Source organism: Perca fluviatilis, chromosome 1 (assembly GCF_010015445.1).
Source record: "Perca fluviatilis chromosome 1, GENO_Pfluv_1.0, whole genome shotgun sequence".
Classification (NCBI taxonomy): Eukaryota; Metazoa; Chordata; class Actinopteri; order Perciformes; family Percidae; genus Perca; species Perca fluviatilis.
In genome coordinates this window covers 20,992,081-21,017,895 of record NC_053112.1, presented here as the reverse complement: position 1 = coordinate 21,017,895, position 25,815 = coordinate 20,992,081, and the positions used below count along the sequence as shown (strand labels likewise).

The window sequence follows — 25,815 nt, the reverse complement described above, 5'->3', positions numbered from 1 at the left end:
TACTTTGAGGGTCTCTTTTACATTTGTGGAAACATTACTTTGCATTCCATAACATACATGATTGTTTTGTCATTGTATTACACAGACGACTTAATTAAGTTTGACAATTACAGCATTAAATAATTCGACATCCCTATAGCTCAGGTCAACTGAAGTCAGAATAATGTGAAAGTTTAATTGCAGTTGAAGCAGTTTCACATTTATGCGTTTACATGTAACAAACTTCCTTTTGTGTTCATTAACAAACCCATGGCCATTTCCACATGAATGTGCATGAGTACCTTCTCACCACTAAAATAAAAAGTGGCAGCACTGTACAGACGACAAAATACTGTGAAGACAGTGCAGTCCATATTAACTAGTATACAGGGGTGGGTGTGTGTTCAAACAATACAGATGGGTAGAAGAGAGGGACGCAAATATGGGATTTAATACACACACTCATGAAAGTGTGGTATTGTGTATGTAGCTGCACGTGTGTGTGTGTGTGTGTGTGTTGTGTGTGTGTGTGTGTGCGCGCGCGCGCGCGCGCATTTGTCTCCTAGCATCATTGTCCTCATTATGAGGACTGCATCCTCTAAAGCTGTGAATCCACTAACACCAATTGATTGAGCTCCAACTGCGACATAGTTTGGGGGCTGAGAGATATCTGTGTGTGTGTGTGTGTGTGTGTGTGTGTGTGTGTGTGTGTGTGTGTGTGTGTGTGTGTGTGTGTGTGTGTGTGTGTGTGTGTGTGTGTGTGTGTGTGTGTGTGTGTGTGTGTGTGTGTGTGTGTGTGTGCATTATAGTATAGTATAATATACCGCATTTTGGCATCAAAACTAAGGCCACGTCCACACGTACCAAAACGATTTATTTTTTTTACCCGTCTTCCCTGGATTTGTTTCAAGAATAGTTGCGTCCAAACGAATCCATTTGTAAATTACTCAACACGCTACTTCCTATTCCAAGCCTATAGGCGCCGCTGTTTCTGCTACAGAAATTCACCAAAAAACGAAGAAGAAGAGCATTGTCACTTCCACTTCCCATCATAACATGGCTAGCTAGACTAAAGCTCTCTTAATACATCCATGGACTATAATAACTTTCACCACTACTCATTCAAAAACGCGTCTTTATTTACATTGTATAATGTGCTGTTGGATTGCAGCTAGCTAACATCGGCAGTCAAACAAACATCAATGATCCATGAATGATGTCTTTTTGATAATCTACGGTGTTTTGGCGGTAGCCTTTCTACAATAAACCGTGGTAAAAGTTACTATAATCCGTTCAAGGAGTTGATAAGCAGACAGATTAGCTAGCTAGCTAGTTGATACGTTGTCTACTTCCACTTTATAAACAACCATAGCAGCTAACGTTAGCTACGTCGCAGCTGTAGCGGTCAGCTACTTTAGCGATGTTTAACTTTGGCTACATAACGTTAGCAATATATCTTGTGTAGAATCCAGGACCGGCAGGGCAGAGGGAAGTGTCAGGGAGCAGAGACAAAGTATTTAGATGAAGTGAGCTGGTTTGACCATGGAGATGGGATATGCTCGTTTAGCTTCACCGCAGTGAGTGAAGTCGTGTGTGACCATGCACTAGAGGTCGAGGGGTGTGGCGATGACATCATCGATACGGGGTCGTATCCATATTCACCATCCATACGAAGCCAAACGAGAGCCGTTTTCGAATTTTTTCACCCTGAGACCAGGTTTCAAAAAAGTGCGTTTTCAGGCAGTGCGTTTACAGGATTCGTCTGAACGGCCGGCCCAAACGATGCAAAACTTGCGTTTGCACAAAAACACGTTTCCGTGTGGACGGCCCCTAAGAAAGCAAGATGTAAAGCTGAGACACTACTGCAAGCTGATAGTTCTGGTGAAGAATCTAACCCCCAGGTGTTTGTCATTTGCCCTTACCTTAACATAACTAATAAGAACACATCTGGCTTACTAAGGTTATGAATACAAAAAGTGAATGAAGTGCGATTGATCATTTTTAATAATGACATTGAAACTGTAAGCCTATTTACACATTTTGCCACCATACAGGTTGTTGATTGATGAAATAAAAATGTGTTGCTACTAAGCTACTATACACTTACCAAATCTAACACTGTTATTGGTCAAAACAAGGCACTAGGTATAATTTAAAATGGCTATCTGATGCCCATCTTGCCTTGTCCTTTTTTATGCAAAAGTTACAAAACTTTTAATCATAGCACCAAATGACCATTAAACATATGTAGGGTTGTATTGTTTCTCTGAATTGAGAAAACAGCCCATTAGTATCAACATTACATCAGTAAACTCCACACTGCTTAGGTCTAAATGTCATTTTCTTAATTACTAAGGTGAAAGATGTGGATAGGAATAGACAATATGGCCACTCACTGATATTTAGAAAACAGTCACTGCTCTACCTTTGATTTGTCACCGTGTGCGCCCATCAGTTATAAAATGACCACTAAGATGCGAAGACATTGAGATGGTAATGATGTATACTACTAGGGAACAACCACAAACCAAGATGCAATGCTTTTATCCACTATATACTTCATGGTTGAAGTGCCAAAGTGTGTCTTTATATTAAAACATAACCCTTTACGGCACCACCATGTCTGATGTTAAAATTCAAACACCCCCATAAAGAAACTGTGAAAACTGTGCGCTTAAACATCAGCCAAATTCACTCCTTATCCAACATTTAGTAAAACACCCTCACTTATCCAAATTCCAATTAAAACAACAGTCTACATCAATCATATTATAGAGACTAGAAAAAGCAGCAGCCTTGAAAATCACAGGGGATTATTTATGGATTTAGTCAATAAAGATTAGGGTGAGGCTATTTGCACCCCTGGTACAATTAGCAGTATGCTATTTGTACCCTGGTGCAATTAGAAGTGTATGCTATTTGCACCCCTGGTACAATTAGAAGTGTATGCTATTTGCACACCTGGTACAAATATCAATGTATGCTATTTGCACCCCTGTGTATTTACAGTACCTTGGCATATATTTACACACAGTTATCCATACTACTCATGTATTACACCTTTTTGGAATATTATCGCCCTGACATTCTTACCCTAACCATAACCATCCCACTCCTCTTGCCTAAACCTAACCAACCCAACCAGAGCAGGCATATTCATGAGTCTTCCCCTACCACCCTGCAAAAAAAAAAAATTCGCGTTCGCGGGTCCTGACTTGCGCAATTGCATGCAAATTATCCAATCCAAATTTAAAAAAATAAGATCACCACACAGGGGAATCGAACTCCAAACTCCCATACCAAAGGCAAGTGCACTAACCACTCACCTAGCAGTTCTTTCAGGAAGTTGGACAACGTTTTACCAGTTGGTTTCTTCAAGCCTCGGTTGCTAGGTAACCATACTGTACACAAAAAAATAGGTACTAACTAACAAACTAACGGTTGTATGCTTTCACTGAAGACAGAAAGCGCAACTGTAGTATCCATTTTCCGCTAGAAATTCTTTAGAGACAAAACTTCCCTAATATGCCAGTTTCTGCGGTCATGGAAGATGAACGTCCGCCATGATTTCGGTGCACGCGAGCAACGTTTTTTTGTTGTTACGTCACAGGGTGTAAATAGCTCAGCTGTGTGGCCGAGGCTATTCGTACCGGGGGTGCAAATAGACACTCCGTAAAGATTACTGCCTCACTCCCCTCACCTGTCCCACTTCAGAGTGAGATATCTAAAGCTGCAAGGAGTTGCCAGCATTTATAGAATGGCCACCACATCAGCAAGGCGAGGGATATTTGGTCAACGCTCCAATCAATGTGGTGTCCCCTCTGTCAGGGTATTTGTCAAGGTAATGTGATGCGCAGGTATTAAAGGAATTTCTCTTTAGTAACCGTTTAGGATTAGCAGTATTTCCAATGCATGAATGTGTGTACATGCTGTGTGCAAACATCTTCCCTCACATTTAAAATAATATGAAGTTGTTGATTGGCCGATATCTAATATTTAGTGAAGTCTTCACTGTTCATCTGCAATATGAAGGAAGGTTCCCTCTTCCACACAGCAACAGGAAACATGTGTGTAAAGTCCAACTTTATTCATCTATTTATATGGCATTTCCCTCCATTTCAAGGCAGTAATGTATCCCAGAGTTCCCATTGACTCAATGGAGTGAGACACCATGCCCGCAGGAGGTGGAAACCATAATCAGAAAATAAAATACTTTAATGTAAAACTAATTTATGAATCAGCCCTCAACATTGAAACATGTGCGATTGTGTTCATGGTGAAATACACACCTGTTAGGGCTCCAAGGGATGGTGGGGACAAGGCCAATGTCAGGGAAAAGGATGTTATTTTCTTTGATGCGATCCAGGGCATAGTGCATCTCACAGAGTGGCAGTCTGTTCAGCTGGAACTGGAGCTCCACCTGACACAGAGGCAATACCAAGAGTTTACTAAGCAGTCAATGGAATCAGCCTACTTGCCTATATCCATCTACAGGCCAAGGATACTATGTTATGAGCAAAACATTGTAATTTAATCAAATATTTCAATCAAAACAATTCTTGTTAGGGTTGGATAATTTTGGATAAAATGGAAATCATTCAGTTTTGGTTTTGATTCCTAACCTAAATATTGACAGTTCATTTGGATGATAAAATTAACAATATCCACTTATCAATAGTGTTATACATTTGGAACACATTGAGAATTGATGAAGGGGTACGTGAGTCCATCTGACAGGGATGTGGGCGTACAGACCAAAAAGGTTAGGAACCACTGTTATACAGAACCCACATTTATTAAACATAACAAAAGAAATACATGCAGTGTGTGCATTGTATCTATGAATAGTTTTAAAATACTTATAAGTACAATTGCAACAATATATAAAAGGCAATTAGGACAGCACTCCAATGAATACTTTTTATTGCCACCAAACCAATCAAGACAACAATATTGCCAGCCGCTCTACAGCTAAATCAAGTTTTGATGCATCCCATTTTTATTTTTTAGACCTCTCTCTAGACCTCGAATGAAGCTCAACTTAAGCAAATTTAATTGTGTAGACATGAGTTAAAAAGACACACACATGTCCACTTGTCAATATCACAGAAATCAAAGTGCATCTACAAAATTGTCAAATTCTGCAAAAACTAGGTGCTTTCATGTGCTTCAGGTGCTTTCATGTGCTTCAGGTGCTATTGACCAATATCATCCACAAAGTCAATCATGGGGGTATCAACATCATAGAACGGAGATTCTTCCCAGTGAGAGGGACTGGGAGACTGGACAGGACGGTAACACCTGCAACAACCCCACCAAAGTGTTGGTTGCACAATTGTGTGCCATGTTTAGTTAGTACTGACCATGGCACAGCTGAACAGTTGTCTATTTTTACCTTGATGTCTTGGGGAGCCTACATTTCTATTTAATCCCTTTGCTTGAACCAGTTTTATGTAATCACTAAGATGTTGTTTCCACTGCTGGAGGGCCTCGTCATCATGCTAACAGATACTGGCTCCTAACAGGTATACTGTAAAGTATGCAATGTCTTTAGGATAGACGTTTGTAAATCAGAAGGAGAGAAAAACAAATACACAAGATAAAAACTTTAACATTAAGTAGCAAAAGTGGGGAGAAAAGACAAAGCAAGAAAGTGAGAAACAACGAATACAAGAGCAGAAAAGTCTGAGATATGCCAAAGTTAGAAGAGCATGAAACATCAAGGCAGTGTGAAATATTCTGAGAACCGACAGAGGTGAGATATGGAAATTAAATTGCATCACGTAAGCATGTAGAATCAGCGTATGCAGATGAATACGAACATTACGCTCCCACAGTGATAGGATAAGGGTTGTTTTGATAACTGTTAACACAACCACTTGCTTCATCTGCTGACGTTGAGTCATTCAATGAAGAGAAATTCCTCAGAAACAGAGAACCTGACACATAACAGTGCAGTCAATGCTTACACAGACGCACAAGAACACAAAAGGTTTTCCTGGAAAGATGGTCCACCTCTGTCCTGCAATCTTTTGTTAAAATGCTAATCAATATGTGAAACTTTAACCCTCAGGCCAAAGCATCAGGGTGGAGGGAATCCTGAAATGGATGCTAACTAAATGTCTTAGTACAAAGACATTGCATGTGTTAAGAGATCATTCACCTGCCCTTTCCACTGCGGTCACGCCAACACTCCTATTTAATATATGGTTGTGACAGCAGGATAGGGACGCCTCGTGCTTAAGCACAGAAGTGTCTACTTTTCCCTTGGTGCGACTCATACCTGTAATTCTCTGTCAGGTAGCAGCCCCAGCTCCTCACAGCAGTCCTTGCAGATCCTTAGGAAGATGTAGTCCTTGGTCTTCTCCTCGATCACAGCTTCATAAACACGCTCTTTGACCCCAGGAGGCGGGTGGCTGCTGACCCCCTCACGGCCAAATGGCAGCAGCAGAACTGAATTTACCTTGGTCATCACTAGCCGTCCAGCCAATGTGTCCTGAGGTAAGGAAAAAGAAACTGGTCACTAGCTAGCTGACACCTTGGGGCTCTAAGTGCCACAAATAAGTAGCTACAGTACTTAAAAGTGAAAAGGCAGAAACCAATGTTGTTTATTGCAAGTTTGTTGCAATTACAAAATCAACCAATCCAGTTACCTCAGAAAGTGTTTCAGTGAGTTTAAAGCGTGCAAAGAGCTGTCCATTCTGGGCATACTTGGCTCCAACAGAAATGCCCGTCAGCATGAAGCTGGTGACCAGCTGGAGATTCACTTTGATGTTAAACCTGGGGGGACAAACATGGACATTTGGTTATGCCATTTCAGACCTCTAGCTTTAGCTTATAAATCAATGTACATTTTTTTGTCGAAATCACAATATTGTTTTGTGGAATGTTAATGACAATCTTATACCAATGTAACAATATGTTCTCCTGTGACTGAGGCGCATGTGTATCCTTCCTTTAGTGCAGGCATTTTTACTCTGGTATTGTTCTGCTTTCTGGAAATTCAGCCTTTTGCTACATATTTTACATAGGTTGCTGTATATTCACACTCTTGCCAGTATTATACATTTTCTCTTAAGAAAATCGTCTCGACTTATTAACCCAACAAGTCAGTGGATCAAAGTGGCGAAAGCCCTGCTTGCCAACTGAAAATGCCTGTTTCTTCTTATTCCTACCACATTTCCAAGTTCATCATGCATGCAGGCCTCCGGCATTTGAACATTCTCTAAACTCTGATTCACCACAGTGGTGCCATAATGACCTTCACACCATTTACTAATATTTGCAGCATACAACTTAAAAACAGCTATGCACGGTTATAGTGAGCACAGAGTGGTGATGGTGAGAAAGATGATCACTTTGAAGCCTGTCATCACATTGTGCATACGCCAATGTCAATCACACAAAAAAAATCATATTTACTGTCATTTTGTAAAAGCCTTAAAAACTCTTTACAATGTAAGGTCACCTAAATAAAACCTTGTTAGTGAGGAACCTAAAAAGGAGCTTATTTTTGAGTCAGTCCTTCGAAGAAAAGCAAGCATTGGCACAAAGCATATCCATGCACACATTGAGGGGGAAACTGAAGCACTTTTGGATTCTTTCAGTTTCAGATTGCATCTCTGGTCTCTGCTGGATTTGAAGTGATGAAATAGGAAGTAATATTGGCGATGAATGCTGATGGATGATTGACATGCGCAGATAAGATAACCCATTCTGTATTTGCAAACCAGTGGTGTTAAACAACCAAAGAGACATTTGAGGTTTTTGTTATGATTTTGCATCAGTGTTCAAGATTAAATTAAGAGCAAAGAGGAAGGTAGCATACACCACCCCCCCAAATGAGAGACACACACACACACACACACACACACACACACACACACACACACACACACACACACACACACACACACACACACACACACACACACACACACACACACACACACACACACACACACACACACACACACACACACACACACACACGAAGGTCGAGCCTGACACCTTGTGGTGGGTTGACATCTCATAACAAAATATTTATACCACTCAACCTCAGACAAGGTCCATATTGGTATGGCATTTCCTATATCATATTTTTATTTTTACATTCAAATGTAAAAATGTAAAGGTTAAATTAAATGTCGGTAGCTTGCGTTAGTTCTTGCTGTCAATGCAGCACAGCTATGGTTTTAAATTAGCACCATAAATAGGACGCATCAGATGTGACTGTACATATTAGAGACACGTTTACAATTCTGTCATTACAGAATTATCATGTATTGGTGTTGCAACTAAGGATTTTACAGTTTACTGCTTTGGTCTAGAAACATCCTTTTGGTTTTTTCTTTCTTTTTTGTTTACAACATTCTTGTTTTTTTTATCCAATAAAAATATACGGACATACTTTGCTAGGGCTGGAATAATTAAGTCCTGGAGATGTTTCCATCAGTGGAGAATTAGGATCAGGTACACTTACCTACTTGATAACATTTAATATCACCAAGCAGTCTATTACTGACTCTACACTATTATCAACTTATTTTTAGCAGTGCACAGCAAATTCATACTAATTTTACTCTGCATTAAACTTTTGTCATTTAATTGAAACAGTAATACATAGCTTGCAAATGCCTTGGCTTGAATTATTTAAATCCTATACCAGTTACACCAATGTTCACCTGCTTCCTCAACTGAAGGCATTCCAAACTGATACTTTTTGCCATATGCCTTAGAGCCTGTGCACCGACTTATCACAGATATACAAGTTTATATGTAGTTAGATTTTATGTTAAGAATTTGCTGATATATTGTTTGTAGATGTTTTTAATCTCTCACGTATCAATCAGTGTCATTCAGGCTTTATTATGTACAGTTACGGAAAATCTATTTTACTATCCGAGTAAGAAGAAACTATGGCAACTTGTATACTCACTTGCTAACTTCCTTATATTGTGCAATCTCTTCTATGTAGAGCAGGTCATGCAGTCGGGCCTGGTAGTTGTCTTTGGTCAGAGTCTTGTCCAGGACTGACTGGGTGAAGAGCTGGTCAGCCGACAGAGGGATCTGATAGCGGGAAAGAAGACCACGCTCCAGTTCTGCCATCGTTTCATTAGGAGTGAATTCTACGATGGTCTTACAGGAAGAGTCCCAGCGCTTTGCAGTGATCAAGAGCTGCTGCCTGGCTGCCATCAGGTGTTCAAGGTCTGGTAACAAAGGATAGACAGATGTTTATTGTTCCCAAAGGGGACATTTGTTCCTAAAAAGTGTGCGTTATGTCTGCATCCAGAACAAAACTACATTTACATACTTAAGGACTAAAGGACAAGAGGGTGGTTAACAGCATTTATTGCTGTAAGTGCTTATTTAACCAATTGTGATCTACACAAAAAGCAATTTCTTAAAATATTTACAAAAAACTCAAAAACCTCCAAATTACGACATGCAAAAAAAGCATACCTATCCAAAAATGACTGGAAAACAATCTACAACTTGACATTGATGTAAAACTCTGATCACTTTGATACACAGTGCAATGGATTCCTGAATAGATAGTTTTAAATTAAAACAGTCGTGTCACTCCTTTATATTTTATATATGTTGACAACACTTTTCGAAAACCTCTAGATGACCTTATTGCTTTTAGCGTACCTTCGATAGAGGCAGCATCCACCATGATCCGCTGCATCAGCACAGGTTCTGAGCCGAAGTCGAAAACAACGGTCTGTCGGAAGGTACCAAAGATTTCTGTGCTGAATCCCACTGCAACCTTGTAGAGACAGTGGTCCAGGCCATTGTCTGCTGCTACTGCCAGAACAACAAAGTTTAGTGTAAATGCAATTATCTTGCAATCTATTGTAGACAAAACAAAAGAGATGAAAGCAAACTAAGGAACAACGCAGGTTGAAATAGCCACATGCCTGCAAAAGTGCAGAAACTTTTTAAATCAAAAACTGCAGACCAATACAAGATAGGGACAATACATAACTAAACACAAAAACACCTTGTCTGAGATCTGTATCTAATCTTAACAATACATACCTCCTGTTTCCTCTGCTGGAGTCCACTCTTGGCAGCCATTGGGGAGGGCTTGAAGCCGGTCGCCAGCTGACACACCTGTGATGAAGAAGTGTGGTCGGTGGGCATCATAGAGCAGCGCGATGCGGTACAGCTTTCTAGCCGGCTAGTCAAGGAGAAAGAGATAGGAAGATAATCAGAACATTCACATAAATCAAAAGATGATCAGGACCAATTAGCACTGGCAGGTGTGCAGTGCAGAATATTGCCTTATCTTTCAGTGTCGTACTGAGAAATGATTTGGTTAGACAAAGGCAAGATTTGAGTATGTCGATGCTTGGTAATCAACATTTCATCCTACCTTGCACAAGAAGGAGAAGGTCCAGGAGTGGGAGGATTTTTTGGTGGTGACGGTAACAGAGAGGCTGGAGCTGGTTTCTACATTCACTCCTTCTAAATAGTCACTTAGCTAGGGAAAAAAACACACACACATGGTTAGACAGAATATATGACTGCAACTGTACTCCGAAATCTTTTGCAAGAAGTAGTCTGTCAAAAAGGATAGTTTGCTCCTGCTGTGCAAATATATAAGGGTTAATGCCCGAAGAGGTGTCCATTATCAGGAATTAATGGACGACGGTGAGGCCAGAACGGTTGACTTTGTCAAAGTCAATTAATTACCTTATAAGGGACAACTCTAAGGGCATCAACCCGCATATACCATGGTAACTTGCCAAATAAATTTTTTAAGACCATTCATTTATATTTGAATGCGTTTTACAATCAAAATTTAAAGTTTTTTCAAACAATAACTTTCCTGGTAACTTCTGAGGGTTTGACCATTACCTGCAACATTCATTACCATTACATAAGGTTCTTAAACAATGCAAACGTTATTCACTGCTCCAGGAAATAGGACGGACCCTAGATACAACTTGCAACGCTTGATAACGGGAGACATTTCTAGTCTGCTCAGTTCATAGAACTTTTTGGCTCGGATGCAAGCCAGAAAGCTAACGTTACGCTAGCAAGATTCAAAGTCAGTAACATTGTGTACGGTTGACAATCAGTGAGTATAATTGGAATGTATGTTTACACAACAAGGCAAGCTAGCTGTCCAGCCATGTCATTGTCCCCAAATCAATAAAGACTTTTATGAACAAATGATATGCCATGTGTACTGTCAGCCCCAGCCTGAAGTAGCGAGTTGAACAGTGAACGAGATGAGAGATGATCCCCGTGAAACAAAGTCGGTTCAGAGGGGCAGTGTATGCTGTAGTGCTCAGAGGACGAGGTACTGAAGGACTATACTCAGTGTTGGAAATAAGATATTTCGATTTTCTTTCCATTTAACGTAGCAAATTTATTCAGAACAGTAAACAGTCAGTTTGTGTGTGTGTGTGTGTGTGTGTGTGTGTGTGTGTGTGTGTGTGTGTGTGTGTGTGTGTAAACAAAAGCTATTTGCTGGGTTGTACAAGGTTGCTGGTGCTGCCCCCACTAGAGTTACAAGGTGAGGGGATTATAAAAGTTTGGAGAGGCTTTTAATAAAATCACAGTACCATAGAGATGTATTTGGGTTAGCCTTTCTAGGAAGTGAACCCTTTCCTTGGCACGGTATTTTGTCTGTTTTCTATCCATTGAGCCACTTTTGAGTTTGCAAGCACTCACCACTTTCTCTGGGGAGAGGGAATTCATCCACTTCTCTATCAGGGTCTCCATGTAGTTCTCAGTGAAGTGTTTGCTCTCCTGCTGCTGTTTGAGGCGAATGAGGCGTGACGCATAGCGCTTCTGCCACTCCATCAGCTCCTCCTGAGAGTGGGCTGACGTACACTGGGCCCCGTACCGACACAGGCCCTGCTCCAAGTACCTATAGCAAAGACAAACTGTGTGCTGAACTGGTGCTAAACAAGGTGCTTTTACATCATGAAATCAGTAAGAATACCAAACATTTGGTAGCTCCCCAGTGTGAGATCTTTGTGCATTTCTTTGTTTCATACTGACAAAATAAGCAATATGGAGTATATATATATATATATATATATATATATATATATATATATACACACACACATATATATACACACACACACACATATATATATATATACACACACACACACATATACACACACACACACACACACACACACACACACACACACACAATTTTGACACATTTTTTGACAATCATGAACTGAAAATCCCTAACATTCCTAGGGCTATACCAAATAGTTCAAAGCTTCAAAGCTTTATTTATAACGCTGAAATTCAAATGCTGTGCAGCTTCTTTTTTTGCATGTCCAACCACTAATTCTGTTTAAACCCAATATTTCTGCACAGTTGCAAATAAAGATAAGGCTAACGTTTCCAATAACTCCAGAGCGTTGTAAAGTCCAAGAGTCAAACTTTAGTGAAAACATTCTCAACAAAAAACAACATTCTGTTTCAATCCATCTTGGTTGGCATTTAGCCTTTCAAAAACAAAATTTTCACTGCAGCCAAAAAACTGTTTGCTTTCCCGCTTGCCGCACACAAAGGGAGGCACCTGTATTTACGGGGCAGCATAGCAGCAATCTAGTTTGGCTTAGCAGATGTGCAATGCTGGGATAAGGCCCGACATCCGGCGCGTTCCCTTCCACTATCTATTTAGCGAGGGCGCCGTTGCTGCATCCGGGGCTTAGTGCCGCCTAGGACGATTACGATTGGTTTAGAGAAATACAAACAAGCCAGAGCGTTTTTTTACCCTATCCCTGAAAAGATAAGCAAGGTAGCCAATACATACTCCAGCACTGATACAGCATTGTGGAGATAGGTCGGGCCATGCGAATCTAGCAGCAATCTAACAGCACCATAAATTACATTAATTTAACCACAATAACAAAACATCTATTTGGGCTCTAACACTATAGTAAATTACTTAAGTTGTTACAAAAGAAAAAGCACATTGATTCAATAAAAAAAAACTTGAATATGATGAATCCATTTATTCAAATTGAGGATTTTGTTACAAGGTTTTAATGTTGTTGTTTTTTGATGACGTCTTTTTTTTCTTTTTTTTTACTTTTCAAAGAAACCTCATTTGAAAACCTCAATAAAAGCTTCAAATGTGAAAGAAATGACATTTGCTACAGCCCTAATGTATGCAGGCATTAGCTGACTTGTGGATTTACAATATTTCATACCTGCAAACTCAGAAGGGTTGAAAAAGGTGACACATCATTTGATACATGATACATTCTTCATGACTCACACCGTGTGAATATTACCAACCAGCGTGTATTACCTTTTACAGAGGGTGTACTCCTCACTGCTGGTGACTCCTCGGGGAGGAGGCCGAAACTGCCAGCCATCTTGGACCTCTGTAAATACACACAGCCAAGTGGTCAATATCCCACTAAGCCAAAGCCTTCAAAAATATCATAAAATGAGCTTCAGCTTGTAACCGGTTTAGAATGTGCTGCCAAGCCGCCAAATGGCTAGAATAAAGACATTTTAAACATTAATAATATCTACTGTACTTCAATACATGTGAATTTTTGGTACCAAGCACATCACATTTATTTTATTTTTTTTTTCAAGTTAAGGGATGTACTGCTTTACAAACTTTACAACCCTGCAACAAGTATTGACAACTCATGCTACAGATTTGCTCACCTTCCTCCTGGTCATCTGTGTACTCTGGTGCCATCTCCCTATTTATAGCCTGACAGAGATAAAGATCGGGCAGGGTGGGTGGAAATGGGGACAGAAAGATCATTACTATTATGTGAACTACTAACATAGCGATACAAGCAGTTGGACCTTTACAGACAAATAAGTAATAAATCCACAACAGCTACAAGCTAGGCAGAGGAGCACAAATTCATTAAGTTAGTGCTGGAATCAGGCCATTAGTCATATTTATGACTCTCGCCTCCAAGCATTAAACCATCATCTATATAACCAGCAAGCATAAAAAGGTATGAACGAAGAGGAAAGAAAGCACAACAGTAAGGTGTGCAGCCCTGCAACCAGAAGCACTTACCTCTATTTCTGAGAAGAGCATTTTTAATCTGGTAAGGTCTTTTGTGACGATGCCATTCTGTAAAAGAAGGTAGAAAATTATTAATTTCACCAACACACTGCAATTAGTGCCTTCAGTACATTTTTATGATAACTATAAAAAAAACACTGCTTTGGAATAAGCTGCCAGATGTTGCCTGGCATAATCATATGTATCATGTCATTTCCAGATATCTACAGGCAAGGCATTTTAAATCCATTTTAAAAGCTGCACTATGCAAGTGTGAATAATTTGCAGCTCCAATCAGCAAGGAATACAAGTGACAAAAATGTCTAACCTCATGCATTATCTAGATGAAGTGCTTACAGTTTATACATTGCACTTTCAACTTGTCACTTGTGTGGGTAGATTTCCTCCAGCTGACTGGCTGTCCTGTTTCAGATTTTTACACTTAGGCATTTAAGCAACAAAAAGTCTCCAATAGGGCCTATTTTTCATTTACTACTGATCTTACTTCAAATGAGCACGTGTGTCAGCTATTACAGAACAGATCCCAGCAGAGCTTCTCTAGTCTGGTTTATAACTCCATTTACAGGTACCTGATTTGAGTCACTTGATAGGTTTAGAACAAGCTCAAAATAAAAAGAAATTACAATTTAAATGAAGTGTCACTATGAAAAAACTGCTAACACACTTGCATGACACTCCACAGGACAACTAAACTCCACACACAGGGCCAAGATGTAGTGGCAAACAAAAAAGAAGAAAGTTTTCTGCATCCTCTAGTGTTGCTTTTCTGATTGTCAAAAACGTTCTTGTGTGCATGAGAAAATCCACTTTTAGAGTGAAAACACTGAGAAATAAGTTTTTTAAAAATCCATGGAAGTACAGCGCTACAACACCTGGGTCGACATTAAAAAACAAAGAAAGGGAGGATGGTTTGAAGGAAAACTAACTGGAGGAGGGAAGGTGGGGAAGGAAAGATAAGTGAGACAAAGGAGAGATATGAGAATGTGACAGAATGCAGAAATAAGACCAGACGTGATAAACATATTTAACAAACCCCAAAAAAAAAAAATTTTTTTTTGTTTTTTTTTTTTTTTTTTTTTTTTTTTTTTTTTTTTTTTTTTTTTTTTTTTTTTTTTTTTTTTTTTTTTTTTTTTTTTTTTTTTTTTTTTTGGTTGTTTTTGTTGAGGTAACCATGGCAGCAAAATGCATGTTGATGTATGAAGACAGCGGGAGTTGGGATTAGAACAAAGTAGACCCATAAAAAAGTGACCCTCTGTATGTCTGTTACATCCACAAAGTAGCACTGTTATAAGTAGGGCACTACAACTCACCTTGTCTTAGACATTTATTTTTCATGTGGCTCTTTTTCTATTCAGAAGTAAGCCTTGTAGAACATCATTCCAACATGAGTTTGGAACCTTTTAACAATACTAATTTACTCCACTGTGGTACATAATTTGGATGATCCTGAAAAATGTTTTTAATCCGTTTTTCATGGGCCATATGTTTCTTCTATGTGTAGCATACTTTGCAAAACCACCATGACTATCTTAATCATCAAGCACACTGTATCTAATATATACGGTAGCATCTCAGATCACTTTGAAAGTCAGTTATGTTCATTATCATTCAGTATTTAAACCCCCTCCCATGCCCTGAAAATGTCCAGTGAAGAAATTATGACCTCTACAGGCACAGTAATTAAGCCTTAATATGCACCTTGGCATTACATTCAAATTACAGTCAATATGTAGGCGGACATATACATTGTCCAATAATCATACCATTGGCTCTCCATACAAGGCTTTAGAGAGGATGTTGGCCACCTCCTGCAGGCTGCCATCCATAAGCATTGAGCGCAAGCTGGCCTGTAGCGAACCGTCTCCCCTGGCAATCTCTTCTGCCAGGACTAGGACAGGATGATAAATAGATCGGGAACATGTAGGGAGATAATTCATTCAGTACATTCAGTTAGGGTTTCGTCCAATATATGTAATACGTTTTTTCAAGTCTGTTCTCTAGAGCATTGTAGAATTGAAGCAATGCCAATAACCCAATAGACAGTAAATAAGTAGGATTCTGCAAAGAACTGAGGCCAAATTCGACATCTCGTCTGCTACACTGAGGCAATGGCATGTCAGATCTTAGGCTAACTTAAACAACTACTACTACAGTATTAGCAGATGGTTCCAATTTGAAATGCTACTCACCATGTTTGCAGTCTTCATCTGCTTCATCATAGTTTTTCTGTTGGCAGAAGGAAAAAAGAAGAAGTTAAAAAGTGGTAACCATAACAAGTGGGAATACTTTGTGTTGGAGAGTCAGAGCTTCACATTAGCTCCAAGAATTGCTATCTTTGCCTCACAGCGGAGTCCCTCACACTATCATTATAGACTTAAGTAGTTTCCATAATCTTAGGGCTTAAGTAACTGGTGTAATTTTAGTGCTCTGGGAAGATAACATAACAGTTCCATGGAGGAAGAAAGTAGGGTTTATTGTTCTCATTTCTAGCATTCTCTTCGTGATAATTTACCAAGTGATTAGAAGTACAACAATGAATTTAAAGCACAATGATCAGCCTACATCACTTTAGTATAATGAATTTATTTAAGAATAGGAGAGAATTATATTCTATTTGGTAATAGGACCTTTCAGAGACTGGTCTCAAAGTTAAGATTTTTAAAGATTCTCAAAGAAGGGTATCCCTCCCCTTCCTGCCATAACTGAGGTTGACTGGTATGATAGAAAATGAAAAGAATTTGTGGGCCACAAAGCAACAGGGGAGGAGGGAAAAGAGTGGTCATCTAAGACTATAGGTTGTTTGCTGGCTAGGGCAGCAACAATGTACAAAGAAATCGAAATTCTCAGATTTCAGCTTTTTAAATGTAAATATTTTCTAGTTTCTTCACTCCTCTATGACAGTAAACAGAATATCTTTGAGTTGTGGACAAAACAGGACATTTGAGGACGTCATCTTGGGCTTTGGGAAATCCTGACCAACCATTTTCACCAATTTCTGAGAATTTATATACCAAAAACCGTATTGATTCATCAAGAAAATAATCAACAGATTAATCGACAATGAAAATAATCCTTAGTCGCAGCCCTACAACAATGCTTAGACAGCTACTGTCCTCACCAGCTGCAAGAAGGCAGCAATTCGGTAGAGCAGGGCACGGCTGCGGAGGAGTCCGGCAGCAGCGACAAGGGATGAAGGGCTCGGTGGGACTGGAGCACCGGAGGGTGGGGCTTGGGGTGCAAGGACCACAAGGGCGTCCGTGCTATGGCTGACTGCTGCCTCGTACTCCTGCTTGGCTAACGATCTGCTGGCTTCTTCACATGACTTCTCCGCTCTCCTGTCCGCCATGACTCAGGGACAAAACTTCTGAAATCCGAAAAAGACAAGACAGACACAGTATGAACATCTTTCCTGAGGCAGGATTGGGCAATAAGAGACCAGAAACTGCCACCCCGATTAAAGAGATAACATTTGGCTATAGCTGATATGCTGGGTGAAGGAAGGTGTGATTGTCATGTCTACAAAGTTGCAGTATTGCACTGGATTAGAAACCCTTTAAATAATAATTGTTTTAATAAACGGAAAACCGCAATGTACATCCATTCCTAGACAATGCTTACTCTGATATAGAGCCGCTTTGCGTTCATCAACATTTTGACTGACATTTCTCTCACCAGGGATTGTACACAAAACTCCAGGAATATTCTTTTTTCCACAGGAACTGAAATAACACAACCGTCATCCCAGGCACCGAAAATTTGTTAACGTGATACATTAATGTAAAACTGGGACAAGTATGCCTTTTCTCATTTTCACAAAAGCTTTTTCTTTCTCTCCATGGCATTGGGCTGTGTATCCAGACTAAGGCTGAGCAATTTTATCGATTCTGGGATATAAATCGATATTTTCTTCCCCAAGAAAGTATTGATTTTTTAGCCGCGAGTATCAATACATAAGTCCCATTCAAATCCCCCGTGTTTACCCCCGTTCGCTTTGCAGGAAGAGCGATTTGGTCAGCCAGCCGCTAGTGTCGCTGTAGAGCAGCCAACGTCAACTGGCCCGCCGCCAAAGCTTTTAGTCTGGCCCGCAGAATAATCATGAATTCACAAAATGTAAAGAGGAAAAAATGTGTTCTGTTATTTATCATTTCAAGCATTTAGAGCAAAAACCCAGCCCCGTGTATTTACATCTCTATTCACATGCCGGGATTCTGTACAGCGATGCCCGAGCTCCACACACACAGCTGAGCCGAGATGTGTGCGTTAAAGGTTAAAACACGCAGCACCTGACTGGGAACGATACAGAGTTACCAATGGCCGCTGGGGCAGATGAACTCACGCTAGTCTCTTTTCTGTAAGTAGGCTACAATTAAACCTTCATGAGTAGAAAGTCAATACTTATCAATGCACTCACCTGTGTAGACCGGCATAAACATATAGAAAGCGATATTTCAATCTGCTCAGTCCACCGCGCTGTTTTACGCAAACACAGCTCTACTCTGCAAATAGCGAATTTTTGCAAACAAGCTAAAACAAAAGCTGTTGGTTTGTAGTCTTACAATTTTGACAAATTCTTGTAAACAGTTGGCTGAACAAACCAAACTCTCTGCGGACAATCTGGAGCTACTTAATATGCAGATGAATGACGCGATCGTTATGTTCGAGTGATGATGATGATGCTGGTTGTATTATTTTGCAACAACATCGTTTCATTGCAAATGAGGCATACATCACGAGTGCATAGCCTGCTTATCAGTCCATTCATCATTAAAGCTGGGCTTTTCCACGTCAACTTTTTGCTTCAGCCTCTTTGACAGTGACATGTTTACCTGACAACAGCTTTTCTTTCTGCAAGCATTTTCCACCAATCAGGATGCTGCATACTACAATAATTTTTCCATAATCACAGACTTTAACCATCATTCCTCAGTGAACTGCCTCCTAGTCTGAGATATTTTTCTAGTTAAAGAGCCAGTTATCATTATGGAGTTTCCATGGTTTTTAGGAGTTTGCTCACACTAATACATGTAAAAAAAATATATATATAGCATTAATTCAGTAAGAAAGTGAAAATTTCGAACAAGAATAGGCGTATTAGGTATAAATTCAGAGTGCTTCGAAAAATTCTGAAAAAAATGTAGTTGATGATCCCTGCTGTAGACTCTCTGTCCAGTCAGAGACATATATTGTGTAATTGATGTTATAGTTCAATTAATTAATTCCAAGTAAATGGAACACTCACAAGATGTCACCAAAATCACTCTGTCCCCTTTAGATCTTTCAGAAAATTATGTAAGTGTATTGAATTATATCGTATCGAATCGTATCGTTGGCTGAATATCGGGATATATATATCGTATCGCGAGCTGTGTATCGTATCGTATCGTGAGATCAGTGTATCGCTACAGCCCTAATCCAGACTTTTTGGTTCTTGTTAGCTAAAGCATTCTTGCTGGCTGTAGGTTAGGTTCTAGTCCAAGAGTGGACATGCAAATAGATCAGACCATTACACTGACTATTTGTAAGTACATACCAGGTTATACAATCTGAGAAAATAAAACCTACAGTACACCCACACACAACTATTGGTGAAACACATTCTATTTGTTTGCTTCACTTTCCAACTTAAACTTGACATGTAGTGACCAAGTTTCTGCCATCATTTTTGCATCTAAATAAAACTTAATTGTGAAATACATTGTGTGTTTTTGAGAACTTCAATGACTGTATAAAATAATGTAACATTAATGCCTTAGGTTTGATCGTTTTTCACACCTCATAGCACAAGAACACTCAAAACCTTCCATAAATGCTTTGCGGTGGAATTTACAGGAAATTAATTTACAATAACTTATAATTTCCACATTTTTTCCCAGCGAAGAGACATTGAAATGTTAAGAGAAGGGGAGATCAGAGAGAGAGAGAGAGAGAGAGAGAGAGAGAGAGAGCTCCACTCTATTTCTCTTGGGAGTGGTGGATCACTTACTGACACTTGCTCTCCCAGTTTAAACATCACAAATGTGTACAGCTGACAGCCAAATCCCATTCATCCACTCCAGAAAATAACTCAAACAGATTACAGATGGACAAAAAGTCAATCTTATATGGAATATGTCAGGGCCATAGAGGTAGCCTACATATTTCCAACCTTGAAAGTAAGGATGCAACGGTTACAGATTTTGTTGGTACGATTATAGTCAGAAAAATAATCACGATTATTATGCATTAATTAATTTCACTGCTGATGAATGAAATCACATATACACTCCAGATTTTAATGTATTATGTATTGCTGCCTTTGGAAACATGTATTTTAAGACCAAAACAAATACATGTGGCTACTTAATATGCACGTGAATGACACGTTCTTCATTCTTGACATAATTGTCTTATTTCAAATTAGGCATACAGGACTAATCTGAGATCATTTTCTAGTTAAGTAGGCTATCTAGTTATCATTATGGATTTTCCATGTTTTTAGGGGTTTGCTTACTAATGTAAAAAATAAAGCATTAATTTAGTAAGAAAGTGAAAATATCAAACAAGATGATGGTATTAGGTATAATTTTATTTTCTTTATTTGAAAGTCCGGCCCCTGGAGTGTCTGCTTAAAACAATTCTGGCCCTTGGTAAAATGTAGTTGATGACCCCTGGTCTAGCTTTGCTGCTAATGGCACAACATCCAGTGGCAGTGGCTAGCTGGGTTAGAACCATTTTCTAAAGCATAGGTGCGGCGTATATTTTCCTGCTTTTTTGTCCTTTCCCAATCACACCTATGATATTTCTTTCAGGGCCAGTAAAAATGTAGAAGGGGCCAGCAAAACTCTGATCTACTGGCCCCGGGGGCCAGTGGGGATTTTTTTTTTTTGTTGAGCCCTGCGTACATTAAATATCAGAAAATTACTTTTGATACTTAAGTACAGTATATATCAGATACTTTAAGACTTTTCCTTAAGTAATATTCTAAAAGGTAACTTTCACTTCTACCAAAGTCTTTTTCTAGTACGATACTTGTACTTTTACTCAAGTATTGCTTCCTAGTACTTTATACAACACTGTGTATGTCAATGGAGGCCAAACGGCGTTGATAAACACGCTAAAAAGCGAGTATGCGTTTTGATAACATGCCAATAATGGCATACGAATTGGCGTGTCATACATATGCAATTTCATGAGATCAGTCTGAATCGTCAACCTTTTTATTTAAATTCATCTGAAAAGATTAGAGACTAGAGATGAATCAGTCACACCATAAACAAAGAAGAAGTTTGCCCTTTTTGGCCCTGCTAGCTGGTGTGTCTAAAGTTGAAGGAGCTGCAAGACAAGATGCACCTGTCACAGGGAGATGCGCAGCATGTTGCCAAGGAATACATGCGATGGAGAGATCTCTTTGCAGCCTTATGTCCCACAGGGGACGAAGAAGAGAAAGTAAGTAACGTTTAGTGTTAACGTCAGTGACATGTTTGAGCTGTAAAGCAACATCAGTGCACTCGCTGTAAATGCAAACGCCGGCTCCTGACTCGTTAGCTGTTAACTTAATTAAACAGGCTAACGTTAGCTAACAAACACTTAAAAACAACGTTAAAAATAAAGTCGCTAGCAAGCTTACCAACTTGGATTGAATTCCCTGATGCAGCTGCAGCTGTTGTGAGGTCAGGGGCTGGCTTTAGGTTTTCCTGGAGTTTGCTAACTTTATGTAACGTTAAAGAAATTGCAGCAGTAAGTTATCCCACCACAGGATGTGCCGTGTGTGTGCGCAAACGCAAACGTTTATGTTGTCAATAGAGATGGTCCGATACCACTTTTTTGCTTCCCGATACCGATTCCGATACCTGAACTTGCGTATCGGCCGATACCGAGTACCGATCCGATACCAGCGTGTCATATATTTCATTATGTTTTAACATCTGTATACTACTATCTCTGTATGGATGTGATATGATTTCTTTCTTTGTTGTCGGTCTGGCTCAGGTTAAACTCTTTGTGAAACATGAACAAACGCAAATAAGGAATGCCCCAGAACTTTCTTTTATAGTTATAATGAAAAAGAACATAAATAAACTACTTTAATGTAGATTTTCTTTAGGGCTTCATTACGTGGTATCGGATCGGTGCATAATCTCCAGTACTTCCCGATACCGATACCAGCGTTTTAGGCAGTATCGGAGCCGATACCGATACTGGTATCGGTACATCTCTAGTTGTCAAGGAGGTTTAATAACAACTGCACACACTGTAAACATAACTTGCAGTCAGTTAACACTCGGTGTAGCGGAGCCTTTACAATTAATTAACGTTGACGTTTCAAAGCGCGGATAATAGTGAAAATCGCTGCATGCTTACTTGAAAGGGCAAGAAATTACTTCCACATTAGGCCTGGGCGAAAAATCAATTAAATGAATTAATTAGAATTTTTTGTTGCGGGCGATTTAAAAAATAAGTAAATAAGAGTTTTTGTGTAATGGCACATTTTTGGCTCCCCGGAGCTTCCGTAGCGTTAGTTTCACATAGCAGTATGGCAAGCGACAACAACATCATCATAGCACACACGAAACAGCAACAGCAAGTGACAACATGGCTACCGGTGAGAGTGGGAAGTTTGTTCCCAAGAAAGGAATAATATCATCTGTTGTGAGACACAAACAACATGGCAGCGACAGGGACTAACATTAATTATTTTCTTAACCCGTCGTTTCATTACTTACTTATCCGTAATCTCTGCTGAAATGACCGGCAGCTGGCGGTGCACTGTCCCCGGCTGACAATAACCTATTCTGGGATACCTGAACAACCAGCTACAGCTGACCTGAAGGAGCACCATGCGGAGCACCAGAGGCGGTGTTGAAGAACTCTGTTGCGGCTCAACGCATCTACTAAATGCTGCTGATACGACCGAGCTGTGACGGAGGTCTGTAGCGGCTTAAACAACTTGCAATCGCCGCTTTGTAGCACGGAGCTCTGCTTCGACGTTTGTTTTTATCGCTACGAAGGAGCTTGCTATAGGTATGCTACATTCAAGAGACCATGGGATGTTAACGTACGTTACTCAGCAACAGGTGAAGATAGGGGCAAGGCTGCACAATAACGTTGAAATGATTTGAACTTTTAGCGAGGAACGAGAAGTGAATTACCTGTAGGCCTATGTGTGAAAACAGCTTTATCTCACGCATCCGTTTTGTTGTTGTTGAATATATAGCCCCTCCCCCCCCCAAAAAAAAAAAAAGCTGGTAGGGAAAACACTCAAACTAATTTATATTTCCACAAAATTGGCATGAATAAACATAATGGTATACATGCCCCATGTGTGTGTGTGTATGAGTCAAAACAAAATAAAACTTGTTTTGAACAATTTCTGTCATCTGCAGATTGATTTTAAGTAGAGGGAGAAAAAAAAAAATCTTAAATCGAATTCTTTTTGAAAAAAATCGGGGATTTTATTTTTAGGCCATATCGCCCAGCCCTATTCCACATGCAATACACGTCAAATTTGAATATTTTGTGTTATATGTACATGTATGATTTTGGTATTTAAAAGTTTTAATGTCAAACATAAACCTAATTTCCATTCAAAATGCCACCACTCACTTTGGTATAAACGCCCTCCCAAGACATTAAAACGAAAGTCACTACATGAATCAGGCAGGACCAAGTCAGACCTGCCTCAAATATAATTTGATAATACTTTCTCTGAGTCCCTTGAGACCATTTAAGAACATGATGAGCAGAATCTGCCACATGAACAATGACTCAACTTGACCAGTTGCTAACTAAAATCTTAAATTTTAAAAAATTGATTTTTCTCCCTGCTGCACTCTTACTTATTACATGCGACTCTCTGAGACACATTGCAAGACGTCAAAACAAGAAGACATCTTATTGAGCTCTGAGAAACGGCCCTTATTTTTTTACACAAACGGAATGGTGTTTTGTGGATGGAGGGGATGTCTGCTCACCAAGAGTCATGTCCTCATGTGGTTGATCTGTGTCATTAAGTCAACAGAAAGAGGATGAGGCTCTAACCCCCAATTTCCACCGGCTGCGTAACGGCTGCGGATCCGCTCCGGAACGGCGGCGGAGTCATTAGGTTGCCATTAAAGTCAACGTGTGTATTTCCACTGACTGCGGAACGACTGCGTTCCGACTCCAGTACAGATACGCAGAGCTTCTATTTTTGCCGGACTCCGGAGAGCTCCGCAGCATTTCAGCACACGACAGATAGTGCGGGACAGGAAGTCGAGCACAGAAACAAAATAAACATCTGGTTAATTTTCTAAATAAAATACACCCGAATATACCCTGCACTACACCTTGAAAACACAGCACAGAGTGGTTTCCCCTCTACTCCTCTGGATGGAAACAAACGGTTGTTGGTTTTGTGGTTCCATTCTTCGTGAATTCGCGAGATCTCGTGGGTCCTCGTGACTACAGCTGTCAGTCATGGCCGCAGCCGTGCCGCAACAAATCCGGTGGAGCACGGAGCCCACACGCAGCGGAGCCGTTCCCGCAGCCGTTCTGCATTCAGTGGAAATCCGGAGTAAGAGTGGCTCCTACATATAGGCCTGTCACGATAGTCAATAAATCAATCGCACGATAAAAAAAATGAGCTCGATAATTTTTCCGGGCCGCGATAATTTCCATTTGCATGCTTGTTTGTTTTTCTCGTCTTCCAAAGAGACTGGAGGACCACTCTCGGTTCCTTAGCGTAACGAGGAGTGAACCCTCTTGTCAGTCGCATGGTCTTTGTGTGGGGGCGGGACTCCAGGCGGAGAGAGACAGAAAACGCTAGTTGAGAGTTGGAGCAGGGTTTCCCGCAGCACTTTGCAGTTAAGGCGCCGTCAAAAAAAGAAAGTATATGAGCGATATCAACCGTGTTACTCGGCGTCCTGCTTTCTCCCTTTCATTCCGAACCACACAGCCGACAACCTGCAGGTGGAGAATAAAAGTGTATTGATCTTTGAAAAGGTGTACCTGCATTATTATGGCATTATCATTATATTAGATGCAAATGGTCTCTCAACGACATTATCATCGTTTATCGCAATAATTTCTGGGACAATTTATCGTCCAGCAAAATTTGTTATCGTGACAGGCCTACCTACATACCTTATATTCTGGGCCTCTGCTCACACGGTGTACATTCAAATACATTTGCAACTAGCTGGGAAAGCAATGATCACATGAGAAGCCTAAAGCTAGTGTTTCCTCTATGTTGATTGGCAAGTGGCAGTCCGCCACGGTTAGATTTCTCCCGCCACGGTATCAGAAATATATATACAAAAAGCCGTCTATCAGCAGTGATTGTAAAGAGCGTGTCGACGGAGAATAGCGCAGACACGCGCTTCACAACGCGAGTGGGCACGCGCGCCACTCAGAGAAAAGGGAGAAAGAAAAAAGAGACAGGCTGTCCGGAGGACCCGGTTGAGATGGCATGTGTGCATTCTTGACAACTGTAAGTCGTATAACTTATATTGTCAGTTCATTTAAGCCTGTCTTAGTCTATAGTTCTCGCACATTTTTGTTTCACCTTCACCTGCTAGCTTAATTGCACGTGGCTGTTGATTCAATACAACGCCCTTGATATCATATCATGGCATAGGCCTAGTAGGCTAAACCGTGATTATTTTATACATTCATGAAACATATTGGGGGAAATTCATTCAACATAATTCACAGCCAAATAACAATTAAAAGTATGCTATTTGAACATTTATAACCTAACCTAACCTGGCAGGCACTGCCTCCGATTTGGTGTCTGCTGCGGTGCGCAGCGCAGCTCGGACCGTGCG

General features: G+C 40.1%; 1 protein-coding gene across 2 annotated transcripts in view; it reads right to left on the bottom strand.

Moving 5' to 3' along the window:
* Positions 1-25,815, bottom strand: part of helz (helicase with zinc finger) — a 71,128-nt gene that overhangs the window by 38,569 nt on the left and 6,744 nt on the right. Inside the window, exons 2-15 of one of the 2 annotated variants that reach the window (XM_039790629.1) lie at positions 17,151-17,396; positions 16,222-16,258; positions 15,796-15,920; positions 14,024-14,080; positions 13,654-13,702; positions 13,283-13,358; positions 11,668-11,866; positions 10,361-10,468; positions 10,024-10,165; positions 9,634-9,789; positions 8,918-9,188; positions 6,633-6,759; positions 6,263-6,475; positions 4,269-4,399 (exon numbers count right to left, since the gene is read on the bottom strand). In XM_039790629.1, the coding sequence (XP_039646563.1) occupies positions 4,269-4,399; positions 6,263-6,475; positions 6,633-6,759; positions 8,918-9,188; positions 9,634-9,789; positions 10,024-10,165; positions 10,361-10,468; positions 11,668-11,866; positions 13,283-13,358; positions 13,654-13,702; positions 14,024-14,080; positions 15,796-15,920; positions 16,222-16,258; positions 17,151-17,378 (1,919 nt within the window). In that variant the 5' untranslated portion in view covers positions 17,379-17,396. The remainder of the gene's footprint in view (positions 1-4,268; positions 4,400-6,262; positions 6,476-6,632; positions 6,760-8,917; positions 9,189-9,633; positions 9,790-10,023; positions 10,166-10,360; positions 10,469-11,667; positions 11,867-13,282; positions 13,359-13,653; positions 13,703-14,023; positions 14,081-15,795; positions 15,921-16,221; positions 16,259-17,150; positions 17,397-25,815) is intronic. The other variant, XM_039790710.1, reaches the window with a different exon arrangement.